This window comes from Cololabis saira, chromosome 9 (genome assembly GCF_033807715.1).
Source record: "Cololabis saira isolate AMF1-May2022 chromosome 9, fColSai1.1, whole genome shotgun sequence".
In the NCBI taxonomy this organism is placed as follows: Eukaryota; Metazoa; Chordata; class Actinopteri; order Beloniformes; family Belonidae; genus Cololabis; species Cololabis saira.
In genome coordinates, this window is record NC_084595.1 from 10,947,231 (window position 1) to 10,968,721 (window position 21,491).

Genomic DNA, 21,491 nt, shown 5'->3' on the forward strand with positions numbered 1-21,491 from the left:
ATTTATTTAAAAAACCCACTACATAAATCAGCTTTAGTCCACAGAAGATACAGCTCCCTGTGAAGAAAACCACACACACATAATCAGAATCCTGCAAGTGCAGCAGAACAGAGTCTTGGTAATGCAGACTTAGTCCACCTCTGGTTTGGCTGCATCTTCCTGAGCAGGTGGTGCGTTGGTCTCGGGTTTGTCTTCCAGGTTAGCCATGCCCATTCCTTTAACTGCCTCTCCTCTAGCAGCCCTATTAAAGAAAGAAGCATTTGTTCAAGTGCTACCAAGTATATATGTATATATATATACACACACATAATATGTAGACATAAACCACTTTGGTCTCGATTAGTGCTCATTTATATCTCGGAGATGTAAATGTGATATAAATGAGATCTCATCTTCAATTTTGCTTTGCTATGGGTATGTCTAAAGATCGATTTTTAAAAAAATGTATTTAGGTTTTTTTTCCCCCATCAATTACAACTTTAGGTTATTTTTTTGTTTATCCCCAAAAAAGGAATGTTTTGTTGGACACGAGAATAACTGGTTCCATGTTTTTGCCTTTAAATATGTTTAAAAGGTATGAAAACATTAAAGTGTTAGGTTATAATTGCATAAATTGTCTATATTTCATTACTTTATATACTGTCTTGGGGTTACATTTGCAAAAAACCAAATGCTCAAAAATTAAAACCCAAAATAGACCGAAAATGGAACAAATAAAAACGGAATGTGGGAAAAAATAACAGATTTCATCCGTCTGTTTGGTAATTCTGACCCACATGATGTTTCTGAAAGCAGTTCTATCAGCATTCTGGGAGCCGATTGGTCCTTATAGCATCCTTAGCTGCCAATACTTGCCGTTTAATCTCAATATTTTGCATAACTACAGTCATAATTTATGCAACAGCTCAAAAAACAGTTTTAATAACCCTAACCCAAATCAATATCTGAATCAAATCTTGATAATCGATTCTGAATCGATCCCCAGCCCTAGCTAAAGAGGCAAATTAGCTCAATCAAAACATCATACCTTGAATTAGTCTTCTTTTTAACCACCACTGTCACCACACCAACGACCACAAGGGCTGCACAGAGACCCACTACACCATAGATGATGGGACCTTGGATGTTTTTGATGTGGTTCTCACACGAGTCGCCAGTATAACCCTCTGAACACACACAAGCAGTCGCTTCATTCATTGCCACGCAGTGTCCATTGCCACTGCAGCGCTTCTGGCTGCACTGCCGTGCCTCCAGATTCATGAGGTGACTGGAGTTAAGGCCATCATCATCCAGAGCCGGCAGAGATGGTGGGCGAGGGGAGGATGGAGAGGAGCCGTTAGGCTGGAGGGAAGTAGGGACCTTGGTTCTTGACCACTGCTTCAGACCAACACCTTTAAGAGAGGATGCAATCAAAGCACATCAGCTTTTCCCACCAATTTCTTTTCAAAGTGCACACATACTCACAGTTCTCATCCGAGTGATCAGAGCAGTCAACGAGCCCGTCACAGAATTTCTCAGTAGGCTGGCATGAGCTCTGATCCAGACATGGCCTGCTGCCAGCTGGGCAGCTTTGCTGTGGGCTGCAATTTGTGCCTTTTACAAGAATGTGGTCATGTGCACACGTGCACGTCCGACCTGCCGGCGTGGGGAGGCACAGGTGCTGGCAATTACCATTGTTTTCTGTGCACGAGTTAGAACCTAACAAGCAAGAAAGCGGGTGGAGTTTCAGACAGGTATTGCAGTTAAAACTAGGGTGATCATTTTAACAAAGTACCATGGGAGGATATAGGTCCGTGTACTTCACGGCCATCTGTTTTTTGTTTTGAAATGACAATAAAATAGAGAAATCCGAAATAATCAGTTTCCCCATCTTTTGTTTTGATAATAAAAAACGGATCGTTATCCATTAATGTGTTTGAAAATCGAAATTGGGAATTAAAACCGAGTGGGAAAACTCTTCTCCATTTCCTATTCGTTTCCAAGGATACTGAAAACAAGGATTGGACAAATGGGGGGGATTGCACATGCGCAGTAATAAATGAAGAAAGTCGTTTCTGGTTCTTTTGTTCAGATTGAAAATTAACAGTTTTAGATTTTTTTTTTAATGTTGAAACAGAAAATAATCAAATATGAAACCTGGGAGTGAAACATGAGTTTAATCTGTCTTCACTTCGTCATGAAACTGCAGTGATGTGACAGTCCGTTCAGCTGCAGCGTTCATATTTCTGCATTTTTATTTTGTCATTTCAAAACAAAAAACAGATGGCCGCGAAGTACACGGACCGATCTACATGTCCTGTGTGGTTCTCACCTGCCTGACTGGACTTGCTGAAGGACTTCATGTTGAGCACTTGTGTACCAACCTCAAACCACAACCTCTGGTTCTGATCGTCCGTGTACCAGACCCTAGTCGCATCTGAGGAAAGTACACTGAAACATAACTCTGGACCTACAGTTTGATGGCTACAACATGCTTACAAGATTAAAGTCCAAAGAGGGAAAACTATTTAGAAACTACATTTGGAGGAGGAATTCAGCCTTACCACCGGTGGTCATCCAGAGCATTGTGTAGTCATCCAGAGTTACCGCAGTCAGGCCAGCGCCAGCCTCCACCTCCCTGTATCCAGAGCCATTCATATGGACAGAGCCAATGGTCCCCATTTCTTATGGGAGGAAGAAAATTCCAAGATTAAAGCAGAAGGGAGTGGGAACTATCCTGTTCATAGAAGAAATCAACCTTACTTGTGTCAGCCCAGTAGATGGTATCTCCATTACTAGAGAAGACCAGTGATGCAGGCTGGACAGCATCCTTCCACACAACTTTCCGGTCTCCACCATCCATGTGAGCACATTCTACTGTTGCCTTGGTATTTAAATCCAGCAAATCTTGATTTGTGAAACATATTTTCCCACTAGGAGGGTGGAGGGCAATACACCCCACTCTACTGATACCATCCTTTATGACAACAGCTGTGTATGCCCCAGTGTTTGAGGTGACCTGCACACGGGGCTGCTTGCTGCTGCTCCAGTACACATTACGGGTAATCCAGTCAAGGGCCATGGCAGTAATGGAGTCATCCAAAAGACTGAGAAGCTGGCGATGAGACGTCAAGAGGGAGTCCTTTACCTTGAAAGAGTGCAGTGAATTTGTGGCATCATCTGTGATGAGCAGAGTGTGTTCATGCAAGCTGTAGTCCATGATGGCAGCTTCATTGACATTGGGGACCTGAAGAGCCAAATGTTCAGGCCAGCCCTTCAACTCCACTGCAGCTTGTTGGGGTTGCAGATAGATCTAGAGATTAAAATGCATTTTGTCACTCAAGATCACGGATCACAGTAGGCTATAAATGAAGCTGTAGGTCAAAACAATTTTCATGCAAAGGTCTGATAGAACAACTCATTGAGAGTTGTTAATACATGCCTGTGTGACAGAGGAAGGCAGCAGCAACATGAGGACAGTTGATGTAACCAGGTTGGAGCAGGTCAGGCCATCCCTAGCAAGTAAGACACCAGTGGGACACTTGCATACAGCCTTGGGTCCTGGGGCCAAGACACACATGTGGGAGCAGGCCATCTTTTGGCAGGGGCTCCCAATATCCATCTGGAGTACTGGGTGAACAATCTGGAAATGTGATCAAGTGCCTCAATATTAGGGGTGAGGACACTACCATTCAGTTAAGTTCACAAATCACCAAACATCATTTACAAGAAATGTTCAACATGTCAAAACACACAACATTGTGCCTCTAGTCACATTGCTCCAGCCAAACATTAAGACTGGCCTCACCTTCACAGCAAAAGGTTGCCTGAGTCTTTTAAGGAGAACCTGGCGATTTTTACCAGATGATTTATTAGCAGCCTGCACCACTTGCTTCTCTGTATCAGACCAGTACAGCATGTCATTGAAGACTGCCACAGAGAATGGGTGAGTGGTCTCTTTAATCTGAAAAATCTAAAGATAAAAAAACCAGAACATGTTATTTTTTCCAAAGCAACTTTAAATGAAATGCTTCCATGTTCCCCTCTGCCATGTTCCAAAGTATAACCATTTTGGTTATGTGTAACAGGAGTATTTTCTGCAAGACTTTGAGTATTTCCATTGTCGTGTTTAATATTTCAAAACTAAAAGCAAACCCTGGAAGAGTTCCAGAGTAAAGCAATTTACCTTAACACTGCCACCATCCAGTGTAGCTGATCCAATGGCTCTCAGTCTCTCATCTGTCCAATAAATCTTGTCAGAGATTGTGTCCACTGCAATGCTACTTGGCCAGCCTAAGCTAGAGTTGACCACTACCCTCCTCTCAGATCCATCCATTCCAGCACGTTCAATCTTCACCACATTGCCAATTTCTGTCCAGAACATTAACCTAGGGAGGAGGACAGTGTTAATATAGTCCAGGTTTTAAATGGACATCAAATTCATACCAACCCTTTTTGTGGCAGCAGGGCCAGAGAACGGGGCTGATCCAGATCTTCATCCAGGATGATGCTTTTGTCCAGTGACTTCATAGGGGGTTTTGCCAATCTGATGGCAACAATCTGGCCATGCATCCCGTCAATCCAGTACAGGTTCCTCCCGAGCCAGTCTACAGCTACAGAGTCAGCCCGGACACCTGTGGAAAGATGCATTGTTTCTGCACCATCATACCTGCTCAGGACCACCACCTGCAAACTTCAGTTTTTTTACCAACCTTTAAGGAAGGTTCCACTAGTCTTCAGGTCTAATGAGGACCACCTTATGGTTTCTGTGCCTACACTGACCCAGAACACTTTATGCTCTCTCCAGTCATAGTCCAGACACAAAATGGCTTTCTTGGCTGTGGATGACAGCAAATCCAGGCTTCCACTGCGCAAACCATACAAGTACAGTTCAGTGTGGACTGAAGACAACAGGAAAGGTTCACCTGAGAAAAGGGGAACCAGGCAAATCATTGAGACTTGGTGTACCACCTCATTGAGCATCAGTCCAAACACTGCAAAGAAGGGTTGCTATGGTGTAGAACACTTAGGCTTTCCCAAGCAAGCAATTCATTCAATTAACATCTATTTTTGCCCCCAGCCATTGGCAGTAGATCCAGCACTGCTCCAACTGGAGCAGTTTTTAGCATAAAAAGATTTACCTGTGACCTTGCACTGGTGTCCACCTGCTTCCATGACAAAACCTGGATGACAGTCACATTGGTAGGAGCCTGGTGTATTGATGCAGAGGTGACTGCATACACCTGGTGTCAGGTCACACTCGTCAACATCAGTACAAGAGAACCCATCCTCCATGAGCTTGTAACCTGCTGCACAGTGACAGCCCTAAAACAGGAAAAGTGGGGGATTATATAAATTGTCAGTTCAAGTGGCAAAGTTAAGCAGCATGTTCAGACCCAACAACTTGACCAAATTTCTTGGGGGGGGGGGGGGGGGGGGGGGGAGTAGGAATAAAAACCAACTCACAATTCCCTGTGGCGTGCTGTAGCAACCCTGAGAGCAGCGCTCGTCATCTGCCTCTGTACAGCCCATTTGGCAGCTGCCTCCCTCGTCTGAGCCATCTGCACAGTTGGTAATGCCGTTGCATACCAAAACTGGATCCAAGCACTCCTGACTGCCACACTGGAACTCATGAGGAAGGCATTCTACTGGCCCACCTATTGGTCACAAGTATTCATTCATGGGTAGATCTTTTTTTGATAAGTCTTTTACAGCCAACTAGTTTCATTTCAGACTTAGCTGAACATTACACTTACAGTCAGTCTCATCACTACCGTCTTCACAGTCCTTCATGCCATCACACCTCCAGACTTTAGGGATGCACTTTGTTTCGGACTTACACAGCCACTGGAAGTCACCACAGTTCCCTGGATCCATGGGACAATCCTTAGGGGGGAGAAAAGGAAAAACTGAGGTGAGATCATGTAGGGTCAGAGTCAAGGATCCTCCCCCAGAGATTAAATCTTTGTTGTGGCAGAAAGTTCTACCTTCTCATCAGTGCCATCTTTGCAGTCCTGGTCTCCATCACAGAGCCACTCCTCTACAAGGCACTCCTTGCTCTGTGGGCAGCGGCGTTTGGTGGTGCAGACTGGCTCTTTGGTGCAGCCCTCTTCATCTGAGCGATCCCAGCAGTCTGGGTGACCGTCACAATGCATTGTGGCAGCCACACACTGGCCACTGGTGCACCTAAAGTCAGAAGTACTGCACTCCTCGTCAGCTAATGGGAGAAGGTTGGTGTAAAAGGCAGCAATCAAGATAAGTCATTAATGAGAAGCTAAGAGGGGGAATTGACAGTTATCCAAACGTACCACAGGTTGCTTCATCACTGCCATCTGCACAGTCCCTCTCCCCATCACAGAGGAAACTGCTGGGGATGCACCGCCTCTTGTCGTCACACTGGTGAGCACAGCTGTCCGTGCGCTTGGAGCATTCTAGTTCATCTGAACGGTCCTGACACTGAGGCACACCATCGCAGACCTGGCTCCTCTCTATGCACTTCTTTCCATGAGCACACTGAAATTGGTCTGCAGAGACATACAGCCACCAAGTTTAAAAACTTTAAATACCCCAAGAGCTGAAAGCAGATGGGGAGGGTAATCCTTAATTGCAGATATTTTACATTAACTGAATGAAGAGGCTTTACACAACCAGCCAAACAGGTTAAAAGTTACTTGCATTGTGAAACAGGCTTCATTATGGAACAAAATCTAATGTCTTTACCATCTGTACTTAGATGAGCAAACTATTCTTGGCAAGCAGGACAGTAAACAAGAGTCAAACTGTTGACCCTTTGCCATTCCGCCTAGTACGTTTCAATATTTAGAGTAGAGAGGCGCTATGGCCAAACACTGCATTTTATAGAGCGTTTGACATCTTGTGTCAATGAAACAATTGTCTGATCACTGAGTTAGTGTAGAGTCCAGCTTCCTCATTTGCCTCTTTACCTGACTCACTTCAGACTCTGGCCTTTTACTGCAGCCAGGATATTTAGCAGTCCTCCAGACTGTTGACCATATGCCATTTTAGAGTAAACCTTTATGGTGATGTGAAGCTAAAATTCAGGTACCATTTTCACATTCTGATGAACAGTCTTCCTCATCGGACCCATCTCTGCAGTCAGCTTCACCATCACAGATGTAATTGTAGTGGACGCAATCTGTGCCGTCTTTGCAGAGTTTGGAGCCCAAACTACACCTGATGGGAAGAAACGCAGAGGGAGCAGCCACAGAAGGCGATGGGATCTCTTCTTCGTCTGGGTCTGGACAATGGAAGAGTTAAGAGCACACAACTCAAAATAGACTATACTTATCCCAAGTCAAGCAAAATGATGAAACTCAGCTGAAGTACCACATATGTCCTCATCAGTGCCATCGAGACAGTCTCGCTCCCCATCACAGACAAAGCTTGCAGGCAGGCAGCGAGTCTTATCACAGAGATGATCACAGCCTTCTGATTGCTTCATGCACTGCTCATCAGAGTGGTCCTGGCACTGAGGTACACCGTCACACACCTGGTCCTTGGCTATACACTTCTTTCCATGGGCACATTGGAACTGATCTGAATGTATGTAGACATTTGACAAGTCAGTGGCAGCCAAACTGGCATTACACAGTCACTAATTCATTGCATATGCACACATTGACAGTTGCTCAATAAACATTTAAAACCGCTCAACTGGATTATTATTTTAACTGTAGTTTTATGCATTTTAATTCAAATTCCCACATCTCTGAAAGAGAACCCCACAGTGTTGCATAAGAGTACTGGGTAGGTACCTTGTATTGGCCAATAAGACAGGTGGGGAAGTAATTTATAGGAAATATGTACATAAGATTAAAACAGATAGCACTTTGTACAAATAGAGGCTATAGTACTAAAAATGAATGCACCCTAATATAGATCCATTTTGTGTTATCACAATGCTTTTCATCTTCCTCAGAATTTGAAGTTCAAATCATGCATCTACAGGACTGTCTCAGAAAATTTGAATATTGTGATTTTCTGTAATGCAATTACAAAAACGTCATACATTCTGGATTCATTACAAATCAACTGAAATATTGCAAGCCTTTTATTATTTTAATATTGCTGATCATGGTTTACAGCTTAAGAAAACTCAAATATCCTATCTCAAAAAATTTGAATATTCTGGGAATCTTAAACTGTAAGCCATAATCAGCAATATTAAAATAATAAAAGGCTTGCAATATTTCAGTTGATTTGTAATGAATCAAGCATGTATGCCATTTGGTTTTTTTTTTTTTTTTTTTTTTTTTTTTTTTTTTTTTTTTTTTAAATTGCATTACAGAAAATAAAGAACTTTATCACAATATTCTAATTTTCTGATTAGTCCTATAGTTCTAAAACTACACAAAAAAAGCACAAAAGGCTCACTCAGCAAAATATATTTAAAGTTCTTTTATATTCTCTCTTACACTCACTTCAGTTGACTTAAACTAAGGTTACACTACCTTCAGTACATCCTGATTCACAGTCTTCTTCATCCGAACCATCCTTGCAGTCATTCTCTCCATCACATACGTGGCTGAAGGGAATGCAGTCTGAACCATCCTTGCATGCTGTTGTGCCCAGGTTGCACCTCATGAGCTTGCTTCCAGCTGAAACAACTGCTTGCATCAGATGAAAAGGCAAAATACAAAAGTGTTTTCACTACACCAGGAATTAGAAGTGATAATCAGAACTAGTACAACTAACTCACCTTGCAAGGGCCCAATCAATAACGCCAAACAAAGAAATAAACACCCACCCATCGCCTCCGATAAAACAAAAAAGACCTGATGTCACTCTGGTTGAAGTGGGGCATTTTATAAAGGCAACAGGTGAGACAAATGCTCCTTAATTGAACACCTGAGGAGGAGGAGGGGCTAAAATTCGTCTTGAACATCTGAAGTGTTTACCATACTGTCAAGTCTCCCCTTCTGGCCAGGAAACTACAGTATTTTACCGTATTTCCCGCCGTCCCGTTCCCGTTTTATAATATAATAATTTTTAAACTGCAAACTGAATTGTCACTAGTCTCGCGAGAACTACCACCTGCTGTAGCCTGGGTGGCAGTTCTCGCGAGGTTAGTGGCGACAACGGGAGCAAACTCGGAAAAAACAAATCAGAGATGTAAGGATGTAACAAGAGAGAAGACATTTATCCCCCCAAAAAGCGAAGACTTGGTGTAAATATCTCTAAAAATGGAAAACCGAATTTACTTTCCTAAAGAGGAGCAGGATTGGGCTCAGTTACTCGTTCTGAAACTTATTTCAGTTGGAGACACAGAAACATGCTTATGTGTCATCAGTCATTAATACCAGAGAGCCACATGAGTGAAAATGACAAATTAAAATAAAATGTAAATGTTTCATTTGAAGACAATCAATGCGTATATAAACTGAAAATATTTAAAATAAATAAAAGTGCTTTAATTCACTTGTGTCTTCATTTAGGCTCTATTATAGGAATTACATACATAGGAATGTCCACAGCATTTCAGTGTCAACAAAGGTCACTATCAGGTTCTGAGCTCATAGTTGTAGTTTGTGAGTGGTTGACAGGTAGAATATTTCCAGTTGGTTGTATTTAAACTACAGTATTACTTTTCTTTTCCGAGAGCTCAACAAGAACCCTGTGGAGGGCTTTTCAGCTGGTCTGATAGATGATGATGACATATACAAGTGGGAAGTTGGGATCATTGACAAGATACCCTTTTGTAAGTGAAAAAATATTTAAAAAGATAATATTTTTCATGAGTGTATTCCAAAACGTACATAAATGTAAAAAAAAAAATGCTGTCTGTACTTTTGTTTTTCCTGCAGTGAAGGAGGGTTTTTTTTAAAGCATACTTAACCTTTCCTTATGATTATCCACTACAGCAGGTTATTTTAGATTTCTTGTAAATCTATTTTAAAATGTAAGATACTGGTCCTCGGTTGGGCTGGTGGGACAGCGGGTGGCGGAACATTTCCCGTATTTTTAATTCCTTGACAGGTATGATCTGAAGCGTTTACATAAAAAAATAATGGTAATTCCTGAGAATGTAAATATCAATAATAATATTTTTTGTCATAACATTGCGAAGTACAACTTTGGAACAGCCTGAGCATAGATCTAAAACAAAGTCAAAACATATCACAATTTAAAAAAAGATATAAAGAAACTTTTTCTCAAAATACAGTGGCGAATAAAAATGTATATATATATAGATTTATTTAATATGTGTAGATATATAGATTAATATTATGGAAATAAACATGTTATATATGTATGTATATGGATATATAGAGATATACAGTATTTATGTATGGGTATATCTCTGTTAATATATATGGATATATAGTTATATGTAGATATGTTGATAAATGGATGTATATTCATGTTGATATATAGACTTATATTATTCTTTTTGTGTTCTATAAGTAAGCTCATTGATTCTCTTGCTATTTGGAAAAATGCATATAAGATTCAGGGGTAGGACCTGATAAGTATATACTTCAATCCTTCAATCCTACTCCCTTTCGAATATGTTGGTGGATCTAAGAGGTCTGCCCAAGAGCTGCCTTGTCTTTTGTCTACAAACACACACACACACACACACACACACACACACACACACACACACACACACACACACACACACATACACACACACACACATATATATATATATATATATATATATATATATATATATATATATATATATATATATTTACATCCACTATGTTTACATCCACTGTCGACACTTTGCATTGACACTTTATACTTTATATTTTTACTTATACCACTACAGTCACTCTGCTGTAGATTTTTTTGACATTCGTATATTTATATATTTTTTTGTACATAAGGAGACATGCCCTGTTCATTTTTATTCTATTTTATTTCTTGTTCTATTTGAGATTTTCAACATCTTGCTGCTCAGTTGTCCTGCAATTGCCCCTCGGGATGAATAAAGTTTTCTGAATCTGAATCTGAATCTGAATATATATATATTTGTATTTATTTATTTATTTATTATTTATCCTATAATAGAGCCTAAATGAAGACACAAGTGAATTAAAGCACATTTATTTATTTTAAATATTTTCAGTTTATATACGCATTGATTTTCTTCAAGTGAAACATTTACATTTTATTTTAATTAATATGCATATTCGAAATAAAAAAAGTAAAAAAAAAAAAGTAACTATTTATGTAAAATGAGTCATTGTTCAGTACAGTCTAATAAATGACAGGAACACCAGCCAGAGTGGTTCGGAGTGGGCGGGGCTTAGAGCTCCTGCGTGGCCATCAAGGTTGTTTCGCTGTTCCGGTCAACCTAACTTTGCTAACTAGCGCTTGTAGCAGCCTTGTCAAAACTAGTCGCCGAGCTGCATCGTGTTTACACGTGAACAAGGTGTCCAAAGATCCGGCACATCTCCTTCCCTAGAGGTGGACACTGTACTGTAAAACTGGGGTAACTATGGAAGGCCTCCGTGCTGCTTTTGGCGACTTTAAAGCGTGTTGTTTTGAGCAGAGAGCACGTAGCCCCGCCACAGATGCTAACTCAGTTTGCTGCATTTTACTAAAATATCAGCAAACTGCGGGATTAAACCTTGCACCGGTTAGAGTAGGGCTGTGTAATGGCGGAGTGGTGTCAGCCTGGGGGTTTCTGACGAGCTGCCGGTGGTAACTAAAGCAGCGACGTGACTTTTGCGTTGAGCAGGTTTTTTCACAACAAAAGGATTTTTTGATAACAAGCTGAGCTAGCGGAGCTAGCGCGGCCAGCGCGGCGGGCTGTGTTTTCATGAGGTTCTGTTCTGGAGCAGCAGTCAGGTTTACTGGGGTTCTGCTGGGTTTAGCTCTGATGGGAGTAGAAATAATGTAGTGATTAGAGCTCTGCAGCTGCTCTTCCTCATCCTCATCCTCTTCAGGTTCTTCCTCATCCTCCTCTTCATCCTCTTCCTCCTCATCCTCTTTTCCTCATCCTCCTTTTCCTCCTCCTCCTCTTCTTCCTTTTTGTCCTCTTCATCATCCTCCTCATCCTCCTTCTTACTCATCCTCCTTTTCCTCCTTCTTCCTCATCCTCTCTCCCTCATCTTCCTCTTCTTCCTCATCCTCCTTTTCTTCCTCTTCTTCCTCATCCTCCTTTTCTTCCTCTTCTTCCTCATCCTCCTTTTCTTCCTCTTCTTCCTCATCCTCCTTTTCTTCCTCTTCTTCCTCATCCTCCTTTTCTTCCTCTTCTTCCTCATCCTCCTTTTCTTCCTCTTCTTCCTCATCCTCCTTTTCTTCCTGTTCTTCTTCATCCTCCTTTTCCTCCTTCATCCTCCTCGTCCTCCTCTTCATCCTCATCATCTTCCTCATCCTCCTCTTCATCCTCATCATCTTCCTCATCCTCCTCTTTTTCATCTTCCTCCTTTTCATCCTCTTTCCTCCTCTTCTTCCTCATCATCTTCCTCCTCGTCATCTTCCTCATCCTCCCCTTCTTAATCTTCATCCTCATCCTCCTCTTCATCCTCCTTTTCTTCCTCCTCATCCTCCTTTTCCTCCTGTTCATCCTCATCATCTTCCTCATCCTTCTCTTCATCCTCATCCTCCTTTTCCTCCTCTTCATCATCCTCCTCATCCTCCTCTACTTCCGCATCCTCCTTTCCTTCCTCTTCATCATCATCTTCTTCCTCATCCTCCTTTTCCTCCTTCCTCATCCTCCTTTTCCTCTTCTTCCTGATCCTCCTCTTCACCCCACCCCCCTTCTTCCTCCCCCTCCTCCTCCTCATCCTCCCCCTCCTCCTCTTCATCCTCCCTATCAGGTAGCTAGCAGTTGGCCTTCTCAACCCAGATGATGATTTGGGTCACAAAATGATCTGCTTGTTCAGACTAATTTGAGCTCCAGCTCTCTGAGTATCCTGTGGTCTTCAACCCTGTCCTGCATGTTTTAGATGTTGCCCTGCATCATCAAACCTGATTCAAATGAATGGTCGTCATCAGTGTTCTGAAGCAGGGAAACATCTAAAACATGCAGGACACAGGGGTCCTGAGGACCAGGGTTGAAAACCACTGACCTGGGCTGTTTTTATCAAGAGCTGGCCGTGATTGATTCTGACAGAAGCAGCCAGTGTGTTTGTTCTGGAAGTTTGTGTGTGCTGGTCAGCCTGGACGTCAATAACTACATGACACGCTGATTTAACGTGGCCAGATTGAAATAGTTACAAACAGTAATAGACAAATGGCTCTTATTAACATATATACAATGTACAAGTGAAATGTGCAGCAGTATGAGGTAGTCATGGTTATTGAAAGGTGCATTGTTACAGCATATGATTGTGGTTGTTATTATTATTATTATTGCACAGTGATTGATTACTCTGAGACTCTGAGTGTTGAGAGTTCATTAGAGCAACAGCTTGGGGGAAGAAACTGTCTCTGAGTCTGGAGGTTTAGTAATATTTCTATGATTAAAACATTTTTGATTCTTTAAAAATCTTTATTTTATATTTATCACTTCCATTGAGAATTTTTTATAATTTATCATTATTATTAGTAGCATGTAAGACAAGAGTTGTTAATAACTGTAGTTTGTACATTTGTGGGATTATCAGTGTCAGTTTTTGTCAGACCCAAACTATAATAAAACTTATAGAAGTTAGAAATGCTGCAGAGTACTTGGAAGCAGTGCTCTGCCAACACCGTTTACGGTGCAGGTGGGGAACTGTTGACCTCGACTGGGGACATCGTCGGACGGTGGAAGGAATACTTCGAGGATCTCCTCAACCCGACTGACATGCCTTCCATTGAGGAAGCAGAGGGTGTGGACTCAGGGACGTGCTCGTCCATCACCCGGGCCGAGGTCACTGAGGTGGTTCGTAGGTTCCTCAGTGGCACCGGGGGTGGATGAAATTCGCCCTGAGTACCTCAAGTCTCTGGATGTCGTAGGGCTGTCTTGGTTGACACGCCCCTGCAACATTGCATGGAGGAAGGGGACAGTACCGCTGGAGTGGAAAACCGGGGTGGTGGTGGTCCCTCTTTTTAAAAAGGGGGACCGGAGAGTGTGTTCACGCTTCTCAGCCTCCCCGGGAAAGTCTATGCCAGGGTACTGGAGAGGAGAATATGGCCGATAGTTGAACCTCGGATTCAAGAGGAACAATGCGGTTTTCGTCCCGGTCGTGGAACACTGGACCAGCTCTACACCCTCCGCAGGGTGCTCGAGGGTTCATGGGAATTTGCCCAACCAGTCTAAATGTGCTTTGTGGATCTGGAGAAGGCATTTGACCATGTCCCGCGTGCCATTCTGTGGGGGGTGCTGAGTGAGTTTGGGGTCCGGGGCCTTCTATTAAGGGCTGTCCGGTCTCTGTATGATCGGAGCAGGAGTTTGGTTCGCATTGCCTTGTAAGTCAGACTTGTTCCCAATGCATGTTGAACTTTGGCAGGGCTGCCCTTTGTCACCAATTTTGTAACGGTAACGGATGAGAGGTAGAATATGGATGGATGGATGAATGGAAATGCTGTATTAGTGCTGAAAGAAGCAACCTAATGCTGTTTTGGTCAGTGGTGGTCTGGTATTTCTTTAGTTCAGTTGGTAGACTTGGTGGTTGTTTTCATGCACATTTTTCTATGAAAAATCTGTTTTAGAAATGTTGAGGAGAAATTTGCAATTGCAAATTGTTGAAAAGCAGAAAATATCTGCGCAAATGTTGAATGTGTAACTTGAACTATGGGATCTATGGGAAATTTAGTTGAGCATTGAATTAGTCGTTTTTTGTATATTACCTTAAGACTGAACAACAATAATGTTCATTTCGGGACTGTACATGATACATTTGGCTAGTGTTTTCATTTGTTGTATTGTTTTGATAAGAATTAAAACTAAAAATATTCATTTTTCTGTCATGTTCTCCTTGTAATTATTTTTTTTTTCTTTTTTTTCTTTTTTTTTTTTACAGGTATCCATATCCTTTGATTGTGTCCTGCTACGGCTGCCTTCCACTCCGTGACTCACTGGTCACAACAGGGCCTCCTTAGAAAAAGGACCCAAACTGTAGCTCCAGGTCCCCTCTGGTAGTGTGTGAGACGGTTTGCACTGAATTGATTGGGGACCCCCGAAGTGACAAGTCAAAATGTCGTCCATTTTGCCGTTCACCCCTCCTGTGGTGAAAAGGCTTTTGGGCTGGAAGAAGTCAACCAGTGGACAAGGCATAGCAGGCGGCGGAGAGCATAACGGGCAAGAGGAGAAATGGTGCGAGAAGGCGGTGAAGAGTTTAGTAAAGAAGTTAAAGAAGACAGGACAGCTAGATGAACTGGAGAAGGCTATCACTACGCAGAACTGCAATACAAAGTGTGTCACCATCCCCAGGTATAGAGACATCTCTTAATCACTGTTTAAGCTGGTGGGGGAAAAAAGACAATGGCAAATAGGAAAAAGTAAAATGTACCATTTGTGGAATTCTGATTGGTTTCACCTATATATTTCTGTGTTCCTGATTTTCTTTGTTAATTACCAGACATTAAACTTAAACACTTGAGAACAGAAATGGTTTTGAAAATGTCAAAGAGTAAAGCAGTATTTGTTCATTTAGGATGAGCGGAGTTTTCATCAGTTTATACAACTAAACTGACAGCTAGACAGCCTGAATCCTTCTCTTGGGAAAGGGAAATATATTAAAAGTAAATAGGAGATGTTCTCCTTATCAGTCTGCCAGCCTTGATGGCCTTGACTCATTTTCTGTGGGAACATGGTGTTAGCAGGTTCTTACGTGCTGAACAGTCCCTACTCAGATATTTGTATGTCTATAGATAGTGGGCCTGTTTATGTTGCACGTGAAATGTTCTAGACCACACTATTATGTTTAAATTAGAGTGCCTCAATGTAAAGTTAGTTTTATTTATTCATTTTTATAGATAGGGAGGGTAAAAAAATAAAAAATAAATAAATGAAACTTGTATAGAAACTCGGCTTGAACTTGGTTAGGTGAATTGCCACAAGTCATACTGACAATGCATGCATACGTAATTAGTGGGCTTATTAACATTACCACACTTGCCACTTTCAAACATGATACTGCCTTGTTTCTTGTAGTAAAAAGAAAAAGCTATTAGCTGGATTTTAAGTCTTTAAAAGCTGCTACAATCAGTGGACATGAGTTAAACTGTCACAATCATGACAATTACAAGTTCACTTTAGAGGCTACTAGGACCTTTAAGTTTGGCAAATGCTGTAGTATATTTGCAGCATTTATCATGTGAAATTTGTTAATCTCCTGTTATACAGAAGCAGCGACTCTTTTGTTTTTCTTTTCAAAACTTTTTTTTTTATTCCACTTCATGAATGAACCCTTTTCAAGGTTGTCTCCTCCCTTTCCCCCTCTTGTGCCATTGCTTTCCTGTGTTTGAATGTCTTCAGATAAGTTCTAATATAGACAACAGTAGTAAAATGACGCAAGTTGTTTTTAGTATGATACAAAGTCATCACGCTCTTTGTCTCACTCATTGTGTCAATTTAGATATTGCAGTATTTTCCATCAATTTAGTTAAAAAGCTTCTCTTATTTGAATGTTTCATCTTACTTTTCCGTAGCTGAAAGGGAATTTGGTGTCTTTATTTTTCCATAAGGCTCAAATAAAAGTGGCCTTTTAATGTCCACACAGCCATACTGTTATTTTTGAATGAACCATAGTCCATGTTTATGATTTGTATTTGTTGTTTTCTCTGTGCACAGCAATTGCTCTGAAATATGGGGGCTGAGTACACCAAATACGATAGAACAGTGGGATACATCAGGCCTATACAGCTACCCTGACCAAACCAGGTGACTATCCTTAACTAATCTATGGTGTTGCATACAACTTTGTGGGCCACTTGTAATAACAATCTTTGAGGTGACAGACATAGAAAACATATTTTTCTCATCACTTCCAAATCCAATCTTCATAATTTGCTGTAACATATTATGTGTTATCCCTCCCCTCTTTTGTCTTTCTCACCCCCACCCCGTTCGCCCCTCAATCAGATCTCTGGATGGCCGCTTGCAAGTCTCCCACAGGAAGGGGCTTCCCCATGTTATCTACTGCCGCTTGTGGCGGTGGCCGGACCTTCACAGCCACCACGAGCTGCGTGCCATTGAGTCCTGTGAGTATGCCTTCCACCTCAAAAAGGACGAGGTCTGCATCAACCCGTACCACTACCAGAGGGTGGAGACCCCAGGTGAGGCCAATCTGTCCAGTACATTTGTGTTACCTGTAACGTACACATATTTGAAATGCATGTTTCATTGTTGAATGCATGATTGTTTTTACCTGTGTAAGGTAAATAGAAGATATTAAGCAGATATATTTTAAATCTGTTTTCATTTAGCCTCACTGCACCGTTTAGTTTTTATGTTATTGTCAACTTGTTTTTTTTTTATATGAAACTAAGCCTGTTTTTTTTTTTTATTTTATTCTGAGTGTGGGAAATGTGTTCATTCACGGCCTTGTTGAGGCTTAGATAAGAAAGTCATTGGCGACCCCCACGCGTGGATACAGTCAGATGTATTCTCTCCCCATTTGAGGACTATTTAATTTTTATTTTATTTTAAAGTTATGTTTTGTCAAATGCTAATAAGTAGTTGTTTTTTTTTATGCGCTGAAAGAGCAGCCTTTCTTACGTATGAGCCGACCCAGCAACCACTGAAAGTGAAGAACACATTTAAAAGAGTGCTGTATTCAATGTCACTGTTACATCAGTTATTTTTCATTACATTTTTCTCAACCAAAGTGCATGTTTGTTGCTGTGCTTTATTTCATGGTTGCTGCAAAATAAATCCTGCTGCTGTTTCACTTAGACCGTCACCTTTCATGTCAGACTTGTTGGTTAGCTTACTGCTGGGCACTGCTGTCTCACAGTTTTAGTTAGTGGTACTTGTACAGACTGCTGTTCTTTTATTCTTTTGTGAGCCGAACGATTGTGTCATTCAGGGCCGATTGGCAGCAGAATAAATTGCTCAGCTACTGCTTGCAGTAATATTTAAAGTGACTGACAATTAAAAGGTTTTAACTGACAGGGATCTAACTCCTATTTTCTGACACTGTAGTGCTGCCTCCTGTTCTCGTGCCAAGACACTCAGAAATACTACCGGACCTGCCACCTCTGGATGACTACACTCATTCTATACCTGAAAACACAAACTTTCCTGCAGGTATCGAACCCCCAAACAACTACATACCAGGTAGGAATTTATTTGTATTTGACTATAACTGCACTAATGTTACAACTGGAATCTGGAAGTGAAATATTTTTTTTATGTTCACCCATTCAGTAGTTGGTCAATTTTCTGTTTTGTTGATTTTTTTGCTCTTAGTTCAGACGTGGTTGTAAACGTGACAGAGTGTAAAACAATTGAGAGATATCCCTAAAGTCCTCAGAGTCTTGGTATTCTCCCTCTGTCATTTCACGTTTTGCCATTACAAATTATATTAGCCCCAACTGCAGTGGTTGTGTAATACCCAGCAGAACATATATCTTTGCTACATATTTAGATTTTCTTTTTTTAAATAAACATAATTTAAAATAAAAAACAAAGTTCAGATTGGCATCTTATCAGTCATGATAACTTGATTGGAGTACATTACCTGTATTCCTAATAACTAGAGAGCAAAATTGATGATCTTTACTGCACTTGAGGACAACCTCACTGCTGTCACTGCTGCACCAGCAGCACAATACAGCATTTTAATTACTCTTATGTTTTCGTTTTCTCATGACAACATGTTTTACCGTATCAAACCAACAAGCCTACACTTGTTATATTTTGAATAACAAAAATCAGTGGATGGGTGGGAGCAACTGAAATTATTGTTAATGTAATAAGATGCAGCAAAAGCTTCAGTGGCAGCCCCATTGCTTTTTAATAGTTTTCTCTCCATATCTTGATTTAAACAAAGATAGGAGAAAAATTGGATTATTATAGGTAAAGGAGTTTGCATGTTGTCCTCTTGCTTGCGCGGGTTCCCTCCAGGCACTCTGGCTTCCTCCTGCAGTCCAAAAACATGCAAACTAGGTTGATCGATGATTGTTAATTGCCCCTTAAGCTGGGCATACACTGTGCGATATTTTAAATCGTTTGATTCAGCTCCATCTCAAACTGCACGACTAGATCGCTGAGTTCAAAAGTTCACAGCCCACGACTTATGGTCTCACACTGTACGCCCCGATGCTCTGATGCGACCCGTCTGCTCACACTATACGTTCATAATCCTCACATCGGACTTCTGTTACTGGAACTGCAACATCAAAAAGAAGTGGAAGAGGAGGAACCCCGAAGTGGGAGACACCGAAGATGCTCAGCAAAAACAAACGCGCTGCCTTAAGCCTGAATTATGGTTCCGTGTTAAATCGACGGCATAACCGTACGGTGCGGGTCGCCGAGTACCGTAGGCTCTGTGTTGGTGTAACACGGAACCATAAATCAGCCTTTAGCAGTTTGTGTGTGGCGATAAATGAAAAAAGATTAGACAACGTCGTGATTGGACAAGGAATTGGTTGGGAAGACGTGGGAAATGCGGTCTTTTTTCTGCTATTAATACATGATTTGTAATGTGAATTTGCAACACTTTAAACTACAAATAATAGTTTTTGACGTGACATCAGAGATTGCGCCTGCTCTCTGCGAAAGGATGAGGCAAATCTGGTCGTAGCTGCTTCAACTGTGCGATTCCTTCACGAGGAGCGACCAGGATTTCAAACACGTTTTGATTTTCTTGCGAGCACACGATTCGTGATCGGGAGCTCGTCGTGAGGTGTTAATCTCTCGTCGTTACCCCACGTATACTGCACGAGGCACGACCAACGATTGGGTCGAAATCCGGCCTGATCCAAAAAATAGTTGCACGACTGGAAAATCGGTTCAAAACGAGCCGACAATCGCACAGTGTCTGCCTGTCTGGATGGACGGATGAATGTTATATGTAAAATCAAAGGGGAGAAAGTTTAGAAAGCTCTGTTAATAATTTATTCATTAATTACTTGTTGCATTGCTGTCACATATTATTAAGGAATAGTAGCAGGCTGGTCAGACATGATACCAGTATAATCAGTTGCCACCAGATTAATAGGAAGTGGTGCATGTCTGAAAGGGAGCAGGGACCTGAAAGGGAAAGGGATCTCATTTTCTTTTGTGTGTGGAATAGTTCTGTTATTACAACTTGCCTTTCTGTGAATTTCTTTCCTGTGTATTAATTTAACAGAAACGCCCCCACCAGGCTATATCAGTGAGGATGGGGAGGCCAGTGATCAACAGATGAATCAAAGTATGGATACAGGTACTCTAGACTAGTGCACCCTTCTTTTGTTTGTCTTTCTCACTTTCTGCACCTTAATTATGGTATAAAGTACAGCTTGGAGACGGAGCATCATTGACTTTGTTGTCCTTTTGTATAACTTGCTATGCAGCTGAAATATGCATTTAATAAGTGAGATTAATGTTCAACAAAGCCATTTTCCAGTGGTGTTTTCAGTCAACATGCCCAGTGAGCAGTGGTTAGCATTTATGGAGGTGTATTGTGGATAGAGACACCGAATTAAAACGCTAAGATGACTGTAGATTAGTTTAGTTTCAACATGAAAATCAGCTAATGTGGACGGCCTCAGATATCACACCTGTTCATAGCTGCAGTCAGTCATTAGTTTATACGAACCCTTTTAACTCTCAAGCCAGGTACAGCGTACACTGACACTAATATCAGCTGAATTTTGTGTTTGCCAATCAATTTTCCACATGAAAGGGGAATCTGTGTTCGATCAGCAGTCAACAGTCAGGTTGACAAAATGCTTAAAATCAGATTCCTGAAAAAAATATCTGCCATATTAGATCTTTTGGAGGGGTCAGTCAGGGACAAGTTGTCTTGTGAGGAAGAATCAATAAGAGTGCAAGAAACGGTTTCGGATATCTAGAAGAAGAATGCAAGCCTAGAACAAAGCAGAAATCATGGCAAACAGATTGAGCTGCGCCTAAAAACAGATCAGAATTCAATTAAAATTCAGCAAGAACTCAGATTCCTTCTGTATTTTCCGGCCTAGGTTGCCATAACAGATTTGAGAGAAAGAAAGTATAGAGAGAAACTGCCAGCTCTCTTCAACCATCAAGTGAGCAAACCGGGGTGCTTCAGCAGGAGCTTGTCCTGTGATATTTTGACGACACTACAGAGACTTTGCTAACAAATGTTGTAATTGTGAACCCACTGCAACTTAAAAACTCCAAATCACAGGGCAAATGTATCATATATGATGGAACCAAACTGTTGTGGTCTGAACTTGGCTTGAGGGTAGACGTACCGGTATACGTTAAAGGCAAACTGTATAATCTCTTGAAAACTATGCGAGTTGGAGGTATTCAGACAAGCATTCTGTTCCGGCAACTATAAAGAAACTTCTCTTCTTCAGCCTTTAAATGTAAACTAAGGTGTTTCAGTTTCATTTCAAGATGAATGCCAGCTTCTTCATAGCACCTGAAGCACCTATGGCCATATGATGATCTGCTGTGAAGCCGATCACAT

At 41.4% G+C, this 21,491-nt stretch overlaps 2 protein-coding genes across 3 annotated transcripts in view; one reads left to right on the forward strand and one right to left on the reverse strand.

Moving 5' to 3' along the window:
• lrp13 (low-density lipoprotein receptor related-protein 13) overlaps positions 1–21,491 on the reverse strand; it is a 24,078-nt gene continuing 2,587 nt past the window's right edge. The window contains exons 2-21 of the mRNA XM_061730447.1: positions 8,451–8,606; positions 7,327–7,536; positions 7,046–7,231; positions 6,288–6,503; positions 5,967–6,196; positions 5,736–5,865; positions 5,446–5,636; positions 5,121–5,304; positions 4,692–4,904; positions 4,430–4,613; positions 4,166–4,367; positions 3,788–3,952; positions 3,422–3,622; positions 2,743–3,292; positions 2,544–2,663; positions 2,312–2,416; positions 1,465–1,698; positions 1,028–1,391; positions 139–241; positions 1–57 (exon numbers count right to left, since the gene is read on the reverse strand). Of these exons, the coding sequence (XP_061586431.1) occupies positions 34–57; positions 139–241; positions 1,028–1,391; positions 1,465–1,698; positions 2,312–2,416; positions 2,544–2,663; positions 2,743–3,292; positions 3,422–3,622; positions 3,788–3,952; positions 4,166–4,367; positions 4,430–4,613; positions 4,692–4,904; positions 5,121–5,304; positions 5,446–5,636; positions 5,736–5,865; positions 5,967–6,196; positions 6,288–6,503; positions 7,046–7,231; positions 7,327–7,536; positions 8,451–8,606 (3,968 nt within the window). The 3' untranslated portion in view covers positions 1–33. The remainder of the gene's footprint in view (positions 58–138; positions 242–1,027; positions 1,392–1,464; positions 1,699–2,311; positions 2,417–2,543; positions 2,664–2,742; positions 3,293–3,421; positions 3,623–3,787; positions 3,953–4,165; positions 4,368–4,429; positions 4,614–4,691; positions 4,905–5,120; positions 5,305–5,445; positions 5,637–5,735; positions 5,866–5,966; positions 6,197–6,287; positions 6,504–7,045; positions 7,232–7,326; positions 7,537–8,450; positions 8,607–21,491) is intronic.
• Positions 11,307–21,491, forward strand: part of LOC133451420 (mothers against decapentaplegic homolog 2) — a 17,830-nt gene continuing 7,645 nt past the window's right edge. The window contains exons 1-6 of one of the 2 annotated variants that reach the window (XM_061730448.1): positions 11,307–11,443; positions 14,907–15,316; positions 16,679–16,768; positions 16,970–17,163; positions 18,032–18,166; positions 20,184–20,258. In XM_061730448.1, the coding sequence (XP_061586432.1) occupies positions 15,081–15,316; positions 16,679–16,768; positions 16,970–17,163; positions 18,032–18,166; positions 20,184–20,258 (730 nt within the window). In that variant the 5' untranslated portion in view covers positions 11,307–11,443; positions 14,907–15,080. The remainder of the gene's footprint in view (positions 11,444–14,906; positions 15,317–16,678; positions 16,769–16,969; positions 17,164–18,031; positions 18,167–20,183; positions 20,259–21,491) is intronic. The other variant, XM_061730449.1, reaches the window with a different exon arrangement.